Genomic DNA, 11512 nt, shown 5'->3' with positions numbered 1-11512 from the left:
GCTGCAGCCTATTGTGCCACAAATTCTCCCACTAGAGTTCAGTTACCTTTGTGGATTGTGTTACTGCACTCTTTAGAGGGGAGGAAGGTAAGGGGGAAGGGAGCTCCCAGGGAGCGGTTTCTCTCCATGCCAATTGACTGCTCCTCACAGTCTTTTTACTCTTCCCTCTCCTCCAGGGACTGCTGCAAAGTACTCCCTTTATTTTCCCACATGAGATAGATACTAGACGAGAATGGGTCATCTGCGTGTCAGGAGAATTGTTACACTACTGTAAAAGCATTGTGGGGGGAAGTCTTTGTGAAACAGCTGTTGCTCACTGTGGGGAAAACTCCGACGTTATCTGCAGGTGCAAGATTTAACACTCTTCTTGGGCTTTTCCGGAGAGAAAGTCCTGACTTTCCTTCCCTCAGCAGAACTCTTAGGGGTGTTCACTGCAGTACCCACCTGCGCAGACTGCACTTTCTCCAGCAGTCCAGACTGACTGCAGTTTTAATTTGCTGTATTGCATTTCTCCGAGAAACCCTGCTGCTGACTTTTTCTTTCCAAGAAGGCACAAAGCTGAATCAGCTTGAAATGACTGAAAGTAAAAGGCAAACAGAGTCTATATGACTGGAAAGCAAGTTTTATTTTAAGAGACAAATCATTGAGATGATGGAAACAGCTCAGGTGGAAAAACTCAAGGCGGTAGTACCTTTTGATTTATTTCCTCCCCCCTGCTGAGGACTAACATAGCTGGAGAATTCCAGGTGTTCAGCTTTGGTCTGTTCCGCTGTTTGTGTTTTGGGCTCAGGTCTCCGTATCTATCTTTCCTTTGAACAGAGTCCTGCAGGTGAATTCATGGTGCCTAGACATGGGGGACCGGTAGCGCTGGTGTAGTGTCACGCGTACAAGTTGCCATCTAGCCTTGTGCCACGGCACTTTGCCCTGACCCACAGCATGCTTGCTGTCCTAGCCCTGGGCTTCGGAGCAGAACTTGAGCTGTGCTGAGCCGTGGGCCTCCAGACACTGGCTAACTCGGGAGCTGCACCGCACCCAGCGGTATCCCTTTGAGAGAGGCTGGATCGCTGCCGTGTGAAGGGTTGGAGCATGTCGTCCGCTTCCTGCCTTAGTCACGCCAGAGCCCTGTGGCTGCTGCGTTGTAAGTCCACCCGGCTCAGCACTCAGAAGCTTCCAGGTCCTCACCTTGGTGCGAGCAGAGAACAAGCTCTAGGGACGCGCAGGCTGGGGTGGGCCAGCAGGTTGGACAGGTTCAGCATGAGAAACTCGCTTGGCTGGCTGCATTAGTACAAAACTGCTGGAGTAGATACCAGACCTTAGCAAGGGCATTTTTACAACAGTTCCTCAACTGAGAGCTGAATTAACTTACATTTTTCATTACTAAATGGATATATAATGTACGTAACAGCAAATTTGTAAATTATTGTGAAAATTACCATTAAAAGCCCACAAAATAGGAAATAGCGTTTGACCCTTTCTAATAATGGCTACCATCTGTTCTCATATTTTGGACAATGTGTGTGCGGATGTCTACTCTTACTGCTCTGGGTTGCTCTACAAGCAGGCCTCCCAGTGCTGAGCTGTCTTCAGCTAAATGAGATTCAAAAATCTCAGCATCTTTAAAGATCTTTTCTGACAGGTGAACTTGGGGTTTGCCTGCCTGTATCACTTGATGTTGCGTATTATGACCACTTAGTCATCTGTGTGAACCAGTACAGGGAGAATTCAGAAAGGGAATTTCCCTAGAGCTAAATGTAGTCAAACTGCCTTGCAGGAAGGCACTCATTTTAACTGTTCGTCAGAGGAGCTCTTGTATCCTGATCTTCTCCACACGTGCCATTGTGGGGTCCTGGGACAACAACTGCCAGAGTGCTGGCCAGGATGGGCCCCTAGAGCCACAAAGAAAGTTTGTCTAACAGGAGTAAAAATTATTTGTCTCCTGCTTCTGCCTTCATTAGCTGGTGGCATCAGAGGATTGAGGTGGTGACTAGCTGGCGTCTGTGGTCTTTGGCTGGATGAGCTGGCCACATTGGTTCCCCCAAATTAAGTGAGGGTTGGCAGCTGGACAGCAAGTCATCTATCTGCCAACCTCAAGGGTTTTGTCGCAGAGATTCTGCTCATGGACGGGAAGTTTCACATCCAGGTTTCCTCACAGCTCTCTCCTTGCCAGTGGGACGGAAAGATGCTAAACTCAGAGGGGTTCTGGGCTCGGAGGTGCTCCTCTGCCAGGAAAAGCGAATTTTCCCCCTGAGCCGGAGGGTGGCAGTGGTGCAGAGAAGCCGCTCTCCGCCTTGAAGGCTCCTGCTGAGGAACTCTGCCAGCTCCCCGCTGTCTGCGGGGACCTGCACCCCGTGCTCCTGTGTGTCTTGTGAGCCCCACTGGGACGCCGCTGCCGACTCCTTCTTCCTCTGATTCTTTCCTTGGTTTTTGTTTTTGTAAGTAATGAACAAGTTCTTATCTCCTGGCGAGTGGGATCAGCTCTGCCCTGCCGCCAGGCTATCTGAAGTGTGCCCGAGAGGAGCGCCGAGGCGGTATCGCTAACCAAGATAGGCCTATCTTCTTCCAAAGTTGACAGTAGAGCCTGTAGAACAAACTGGAAGCAACATACTTGCACTCTGCTGTATTACTGTCTCCTCCTGTGAGCTGGTGGAACATTTCACTATGAAATAAGCTATAGAGCAAAAATGACAGCCAGGCTAATTAACGGGGAAAGGATAATACACCACAACAGGACGCGGGGCGGTGGAAAGAGATGGCTTGATTTTGTAAAGAGAATCACCTTCCTTGTCACTGATGCGACTCTTTGGTGTTTGACGTGCTCCTGGAGAAGGTAGATCCTCATTTCTGACACACCTATAGTTTGTGATGGTTGTTAGTGAGTTTATTTGACTTTTTCTCTAGTAAAATCTCCTTCCATTATAATTTCCTTCTCTTTGTTCTAACAGTCATAGGCTGAGATTGGGCTTTTCTAAAACTGACATTTATGCTCGCAAAAAAATGTCTTTTTCTCCTTTGCCTGGTGAGTGTTTCACTTTGAAAGTTTTCTTTTTTCTCTGGTTATTCCCTCCACAATGGAGTCTTGCCTGTCTTCCTGGTCTTTCACACACTGGTGTTAAGGCAATGCTCCACATCTCATGTGAAAACTTGCTTCTTTTCAATTTCTGTATGATAAGATACAGCCCAGTTTTATGACTGTCTTATCTGGGGCTGAAGTCTTTCACTGTATCTGAGTGTTTTTCTCCAAGTGCTGTATTTTAACGGTTTTCCCTTCCTCAGACTGGCAATTGTAGGACTTCCTTGGATTTTTTTCCTTTGTACGCAGTTCCTCTTTCTCTGCAACGAGAGTTTCTTTCCTCTTCTTCCTTTTCACATGTCCTTGTTGCTAAGACTTAGTTCCTGTGTTTTCTGATAGCATTTTGCACCATTTCCTGGGAACTTTACCTCTCCTCTGCAATGCTGCTTTTGCCATGGGATGTTTCCTGGTCCATGTTTCTTGCACGGTAAGACATCTGCCTACCTCAGGAAGTTCTGCTATCGCAGTGCCTTTAGTCAAGTAGTTTTTCAGTGATCCTGATGTAGGAACATCCATTTCTAGGTGTAGCTGTACCTTCAGCTGCCTGTGCCTGTTGGGGTAAAACAATGTTAACAGCACAAAGCAGCTAGTTGCTTGGCTTGTTTTGGCATGAAACTCGGGTAGCTCAGCTAGCAGGTAAATGGAAGCAACGACAAGAGATAGGGAGCAAATCTCAGGAGGCACATATGCAGCTACAAGCAGATGACTCTAAATTTTGGCCTAACTTTTTTTTTCTTGTTGCCTTTGGTTATAATCAGTTATATTTAATTTAGTCTTTGCTCCTCATTGCTGGACAGCACTACATCTTTCCAGAAGGAGAAAGTGACCTTCATGCTACGGCTTCTTCTTGGGTGGGTCTTCAGCTCCCTAGTGTCTTTATTTAGAGGAGTGATTAGAAGGATGTCAGTCTGCTCCTGGGATATTCTTGGGAAGTTCAGTCAGGAGGGTTTTCTTTCGAAAGCAGCACTGCTTTACAGATCCTTTGTTACCAAGAGAAAGGACTTTGAGTCAACGTTTCTTCTGACTCTGTAGTTACAGCAGAAAAGTGGCTTGGGGGATTGGTGTCATAGTCACGTAAAACAAGATGCTTATGGGTGTCTTCAAAGTCCCCCATCATGAGGGGAGAACCTGTGATATCTGCATTAATCCTTGGGCAGGAGCTGGTGTCTGTTCAGGAGTTTGCTGTTCTAGGTAAGCCTGTGTGAACAACCATTAGACTGTGAAAGCAAAATGGTGCTATCTCCTTACCGCTTCTAAATGGTCTTGTTTCTGGTGGTGAACCAGAATGTTTATAGATGGAGACTGGTAATTTTAAATGACAGATTTAATTAAGCAACAAAGTTGATTTTCTTACCAGGTTGTGGGTATCCACTGGCGCTTGTATAGTAAGCACCTGACATCATCCAGGGAAGGGTGCCTGACAGTCACTCGAGGCAGAGCTGGGAAGCCAGAGCCTGCGGTTCTCAGCCGTGCCGGCTTCCAGGTGTGCTTTCCTGGCGACCCAGCTGCAGCCCCCATGAAATAAAGCCTCTATCTCCTCTCGTGCTTCGAGACTCAGACCAGACTTCTCCAAGCTGCATGCTCTGTACCTGTCCTTCAGGCACAGTGGCAATGAACATATGCTTCAGTGCTCTGCCTGGTGTGGAGGGAATCAGCCATTATACACGCATGCTGAATCGTGCAGAGCTGGGTCTCCCCTCCTGCAGTCCTTGTTAACGAGGTATGATCACCCTGCCAGCTTTCATGGTGTCTTTTAGGCAGTTTCACTTTACTTTAGGAGGGGAAAAAAGCCTAAAGGTAGTTGATGTCTGCTGAGAGTTCAGCTGCAAATCTCTTTCTTGCTCTGGTAAATAATGTACATGCTCTACCACATGCCATAAACATACACAGCAGGCACGACAGCGGCGAGTGGCTCTGGGAGCTGGTGGAGTGTGTGTCACTGCAGACTGCTTAGGGATTTTCATACGTTGGCTGCTGCCAAAGTGCTAACTGGGCTCCTACGGCAATAGTGATGGAACGAGTAGGCAAACGCGCACTATCTAAACCAAGGTAGCAGCTTACTGCGGCTGCTGGCCAGGCGGCCGGGCTGGCTGTCAGGAGGGATCCTGCAGAGTTCAATAGATATGGGAAGAGAAATCCTTTCTAGTTACCTGTTAGCAAAAGTTTTTCCAAAAGAGTCCCATGTTTCCCAATTACACACTTCTACAGAGAGTAGTAAAACACTAATTATGCAACAGGCCCACACCTTTGGCAGTTGAACAGCTCCTGTGTCAAGCACCTCTTGATTTACTAATTTATCTTTTTCTGACTTATTTACTACATTCCTAAATGCTTATCTTATTTGCTGTTCTGTCTTGTCTGCACCGAGCTTGTCCGTCCCAGCACTGGGAGTTCCTGAATAGATTCCAGATGTTCATATTTACTCAGGTACATTTCATGACTCTTCATTAAATTAACTCTTTATTGGCTTATGGGGCCAACAGTAGCAACATCCCTTCCTCTCCTTTCTCATCCATCTTGGTGGCTGTTGAAGTCACACCTCCCGTTCAACCCAGAGAAGGCGGCTGCGCTAAGGGGAACACGAGAGCTACTGGCTGTGCTTAGGGCGGTCAAGGAGGGGTAAACCTTCGGAGGACTTGCTAGTGGAACGTATCCAAATGCTGCCAGTTGCTTCTGTGCCAAAAAATTCCCATTTGCTGGCTTTGGACTTTTTTTTCCTTTTCTTCAATGGGGCTCCCTTGCTCGAGCAGCCTGTCTCTATGTCATAGTACCCGGAGAAAAGCCATTCAGCTAGCATGGCTTGGACTGGAGTTTTTGTATCTCACATTCCTGGTCCTAGGCTGCCTTGAGAGATAAAATCTCATGCTTTTGCAGTGGAGAAGGGGGTTCTGGGGAAGGGACCTTTCCTTTGCAGTGAGTAGACTCCAGCATGACCTTGTTTTTTAAACTGCAGAGCTTTGGCTTCTCTGAGCCCTGTCCTGAGTATTTGTGCAACAGAAAAATGGGTGTAGCTGCAGCATTGCCCTATTCTTTCAAAACCAATTTCTAATCAGCTGATAACAAAAGATCAGCATAGTCATGGAGGAGGCATCGTCCTTTTGCCCCAGACCTTTGGTGTGCGCAGTGGTACGGTGAGCTGGTTTGGTTGGATCTCAGGCCTTGGCACACAGCTTTTATTAGAAAGCTCCTTGCCTTGCAGCAAGTAGCCCAGTGTATAGCAGCGATTAACAGTGAGGCTGCTGCTTTTCACTGAAATTTGCCTTTCCAGCACAAAGCTGAAGCCCGCTCTCGTGCGGAGGCGGGCTGAGAGCTCCCTGTGCTGCACTAGCAATCATGACATCCTGTCTAGACCCAACGGGTGATGCTGTCTTCTGCAAGGCGCTGAACAACATGACAAAAGGCTTTGGGAGGATCTGAGCAGAGCAGCAATAACACTTTCCTGTGTTGAAGATAATTCTGAACTGAACTTAGCCAGGGAGCGAGAGCTACCCAGCTGCTCTGGGAGGTAACTGTTGGTCATCTGTTGGCTTTCTAGTACCTGTGCAGAAAATGCAGCTATTTGCACCTGGTGAGTAAATGAGTGCCAAAGAGCCAGACGATTAAGTGCTGAGTACAATTCCCAAAGGTACCTTGTGTCTGTCCAAATGTAATTGTATGTGGTGAGTGGGTACAAAATGACCTAGGAGGGAAAAAAAAAAAAAAATCAGTTTTTTTATATTTCCTTTTGAGTTTCCCCTTTCCTCTTGGGTGGGGAGAGATGTATTTTGCTTTCTTATAGAGATGTATGCTTAGATGTGCTGGTGGAAGACTGGGATTTGGCTCCCACTGCACTGGCTGTGGTCCAGTGTGAGTGATATTTGTTATCTGGGATGTCAGGAAAATAGCAGTGAAGAGAGATGTCGCTGACTCAGTTTTACTGTGGCTTATTAACCAAGTTCTGACTCAGCCTGCAAAATTCAGGTTTTTTAGTTTAACCCCCACTGGACAAGGTAAGGCTGAGCTGAAGATGATGCATTTTTCCAACAGCGTTGTGAGGAACCTTGTAGAACGGATGCTTGCGTTCCCCTTGGGTACAGGTGGTGGTGCAGAGACACCAACACAGATTTAACACTCCCACTGGCTCTTGGTAATCTGGGAGGAGAGCAGGGAGAGGGGTTTGCCTGTGTTGCTCTGCCCGGGCTGCTGCATCTAAGTTCAGTCTTGCAGACTGAGTTTGATCTAGCTGGAGAAGCCTGATTTTAAAGAGCTGCCTGATGAGACTAGACATGCCAAACAGACGATTAGCGGGCAGGGTGGCAGTGCGATCCCTTTCCTGCCAGCCTTTTGCTGCGTGCCTTCTGTCCTCTGCGGGCAACTTCTCCCTCTACCTCTGCTTTGCCAAGTGCTCGTAACGGTGACTGGCTGCGTGCTGTGAGCACCGCTGCCTTGGGAACTCAGCTGCTCCCACCCAGCCAGCTCTGAGTAACTGGGCTCCTACTGCTCTTAATGTAGGAGTAATTTTTGGTTTGTGATACTAAGACTGCTTGGCTCTATGAGCTGTGAAGGTCTGTGAAAGGGGACTAAGAAAAGCACATTTCTGGGGTCTGCATTGCCATGGGAGATCTCTCAGAAGCTCACAGACTGAAAGAGGTTGATAATTACTGATCTTGCTTAACAGAGTAAGGAAAGTGTATCCCATGCCTCCTACTCTAAGTGACATTGTCCTGAGCTAGGGAAGTGCCAACATCTTGCACCCATTAAGGAGAGGGCAAAGCAAAGGGGCAGGGGGTTTCCATAGCCCCAGATAAGGAGCCAGAGCTGGGCTCATGGTCTCCAGGACTGCCTTGGGAGAGAGGGGCTTAGTCGGGGAGGAGCCCGCCTGTTCCTGCTGCCCTCTCCTTGGCTGCTCCAGCCACTTCGGTTGCCCACTCTGGGTTTTGCACGCTGGTTCTTTGCAGCTGGTGGTTGCTGGGGATGAGGCAGGAGACCTGAGGTGGCTTGAAGGTGTCCCTGCAGTGGTCTGGAGCTCAGGCAAAGGACGACTTCTCTGCACCCCCAAGGTCTCAGTGTGGCCACAGCTCTGTGATGGGGACGAAGTGCTGGACCCAGCTTGACCTTTGAAGAGCACCAGATTTCTCCACTTGACTGCAGAACGCCCAGGAGCTGCTGCCCTGAGTACATGCTGCACTGTGAGCCCTCCCAGGTTTCCTGCTTTCATGGGCAGGGTCTGGTCATGCTCCTCCCTCAGGGCCGGTCATTTCCCCTCCATCAGCTCCCGCTGGGGCCCTGCAGATGTTGTATCTTCACTTCTGCTTCCCCACCACGTGCTGCTGAAGGACACGGTCGTGTCTGCAGTCATGCTTCCAGGTGGTCACGAAGGTGCAGAGCTGCACAGGTCAACCCAAGACGGAGCTCTCCCACAGACGAGAGTGGTCTGCAGAGAGGTAAGATCAGTGTCCCAGGGTGCTTTCTCACACATAGAAATGCGTTTCACAGGCGCACGCTAACCCTCGCAAGCGCGCACACCCACACAGAGCCTACCCGGATCGAGCAGCCGCAGGCTGTGGGGGTGTTTTGAAGTGTTTATGACTCAAGCTCGAGAACACATTGTTAAAGCAAGGCTCTGCGTTTTGTTGTTGTTGCCGACTTTCAAATGAAATGGGCAGAGACGTGCAGAGCACTGTCCTACCTGCTGAGAGCATAAAGGGAACAAAAGCTGCCGCAAAACCTTACAGCCAAGAGAAATGCCTTTGTAATTTTAGAAACAGAACTGCTGTAGAAACAAGCTGTTGTATGAGTAAGTGCTCCTCAGTGGTGGTGCAAGCCTAATGGTTCAGCCGTCTCTGCGGGACAAGGTTGGTCTGCAATTTGTAATACCAGGGACCTGACTCTCGCTGTGTACTGTAAAAGGCAAAAAGTAAACTGGGATGAGAAGCTGTGAGGCACAAGCAGGCTGCTGAGGTTACCTGGCACCGGGAAAGCAGGCGCTCTGCTCCCCTGGGTGCACAGGGAGAAGCTGGGCCCTCCAGCCTGGCAGGCACAGCAGCGTCGGTGCTTTTTCATGGCATGGGCTGTGGAGGAGTTATTGCTAATCGCTGCAGGAAGGAAACACTCGGTGCCTTCTGGAATGCTGCTTTTGGGGATTGTGCCTGTGTTTTTGGAAGCTGCTCCCTAGTATCGTTACAACGGAGGTCTGTCATCCCTCAAGGGTGGCTGTCAGCTCGACTGACGTTAGCAGCACAGCAAGCTGTCTGCAGCCCAAACCCCACGAGAGATGAGGGCAAGTGGGAAATGGAAGCAAACCTTGACTGGATTTCCCTGTTCCCCAGCTCTCGATGTGACCCTGCAGCCTGTCCCTCTGCCCAGCCTCTTGCGCAGCTGCCCCGTGCCAAGCGTTCATCCCTCCTCGCTCTGCTCTTCTGCAGAGCTCTCACTGGAGCAGCTCGTGGCCTTTCACCCAAGGCAGCCTGTGCTAAGATGCGAGGTCAGCCTTGGTCTCCAGGCGTCTGCACTGCGACCCCACCACTGCTCACCCTATCCCAACAGAAATGGCCTCTAGCAATGGTCTGCCTGTAGCAGAGCAGAGCTGCGGCGAAGGCCATGCGCTGCTTCAGCCAGGTGGACAGACTGTCCGCTTTCGATGCGGTCTCGCCCTGTATTCTGCGGTCTTGTGTGATGCAGAGGTGTATCATGCTAGACAGCAAGTTCATTTCGGGGCTGGGAGGAAGTCAGTGCTGTAGGTTGCCTCTGGGAACTTGCCAGATACTTGAGGCTTGGTATGGTATTTACTAAAGTTAACCACATCCAAATAAAATAGAGGCTTTGCCATCAACCCTTTTCCTGCACGCTGAAATGTTCCTTGTGCTTTTCCCTGTTGATCTATAGAAATCCCATGGGCACTGGCCTTTGCAGTCTGTCTCTCCTCGGACTGCCTCTGTTACAGTCCCTTTAAGCCTGATGCAGTTTGTACTTTTTAATATTAAAGAACTTGAACCACTGGATTGTGGTTCAATAGAATAGGAAAGGACAACGTTAGACCAGCTTAGCAGATAGCTCTGTGTCTGCCATTAGATATGTATCTCATTTACGTCAGCGGCCTGCGTCCTCATGCAAACATACCTCCAAGGAGAATTAAGGTGAAGCACCAGGGATGTGGCCCTGGTGGCAAGACAAGCCCAAGACAAGCAAATGAGACAGATGGCCACTGATCAGCTCTTGCCTTGGGGCTTTGGCTGGTTGAGGAGTGGTTGTGTGCTGGTGGGCAGGAGCGAGGAGAGGCTATTGGCATGCCCAACCTTGGGGCAGCTGTGCAAGAGACCCCGAAGGCTTATGAAGAACATGGAACTCTGCTGAGCGGGACCTCAGGAGCCAAGCTGCTGCTTGAGGGCAGGTTGTGTGTAGGAAGCACTGCGCCCTGGCCCACCAAGTTTACCAGCAGATGGGGAAGCACCCTACAGCACCCCAACTGCCACGTCCACCTTGCTTGTGGGTATCAGGTGGAGCGAGGTCCAACTGAAGGACAGGTATGTGTGTCGTGGGTGGGTGTGTGGGGGGTTATGACATGACTCAAGGTTTAAATAAGCCTCAGAGAACCCAGTGGATGGGATGAGCTGGAGGTTAGCTGTCAGCCAGAGGTGCATATCATTTCTCAGATGGGCTTGTTCCCTGGTGTCTTGGCTGCAGGAGAAGCCAGGACTGCCGCTCTGCAGAAAGGTTTGCTATGCTATTGGGGGCATTCCCTACCAGATGACAGGCAACGCCCTTGGGTTTTTCCTCCAAATCTTCCTGTTGGATGTTGTGCAGGTGAGTGACCACGTGAGATGGGGTTATCTGCAAAAGGGCTAAGCATAAGCTCAGCAGACTGGGACAAGGGTAGAGTTTGGTGGGTGGCCAAAGCCCTTGGAAATGCTCATCAGAAGTAGGCAAACTGGATCAAAATTGTGTGATGTAAATATTGTTGGTGGGCACACAGGAGGTGTTTCTGGGCAATTTCAACACTTGGTGTGGTCTCCACGGGATGCAGATGAGACGTTGGCTGGAGCGAGCTGCATTGTGCTGACTGCTCGCAGCTTTTTGCCAGGACTTCTTTCCCTTTCGAGCTGTGGTTTCCATTTCCCCCACAGCTGGAGCCATTCCATGCCTCTTTGATCATCTTCCTTGGAAGAGCCTGGGATGCGGTTACTGACCCTGCTATTGGCTTCCTGGTCAGCAAGAGCCCGAGGAGAAAATATGGCAAGCTGGTCCCATGGTGAGTGTCTGGGCTGGAGCCTCAGGAGGGTCTTTGCTGGACTCAAATTGCTTCAGTGCTAGTGCAAGGCAGTAGCTGGGGTGCCTCACTGGGAGTTTAATGTGATTGTGGCTTACAGAGAATTACAAAACCATAACATCACAAGGACGCTAAAGATAACATAGCTTGCAGTGGGGTCCGTGTGTCATTGCAATGAAAGAGGAGGAACATACTGC

At 49.6% G+C, this 11512-nt stretch overlaps 1 protein-coding gene across 1 annotated transcript in view; it reads left to right on the top strand.

Annotated features, from left to right (window-relative positions):
• Positions 1-10335: 10335 nt before the first annotated feature.
• LOC104623530 (sodium-dependent lysophosphatidylcholine symporter 1-A-like) overlaps positions 10336-11512 on the top strand; it is a gene marked incomplete at its 3' end in the record, with an annotated part of 6290 nt that continues 5113 nt past the window's right edge. Inside the window, exons 1-3 of the mRNA XM_010290649.1 lie at positions 10336-10446; positions 10733-10852; positions 11173-11297. Coding sequence (XP_010288951.1) covers positions 10336-10446; positions 10733-10852; positions 11173-11297 — 356 coding nt within the window. The remainder of the gene's footprint in view (positions 10447-10732; positions 10853-11172; positions 11298-11512) is intronic.

Source organism: Phaethon lepturus, unplaced genomic scaffold (assembly GCF_000687285.1).
Source record: "Phaethon lepturus isolate BGI_N335 unplaced genomic scaffold, ASM68728v1 scaffold54227, whole genome shotgun sequence".
Lineage (NCBI taxonomy): Eukaryota > Metazoa > Chordata > Aves > Phaethontiformes > Phaethontidae > Phaethon > Phaethon lepturus.
The sequence above is the reverse complement of the archived record's forward strand: the minus strand, read 5'-3'. Positions and strand labels throughout refer to the sequence as shown.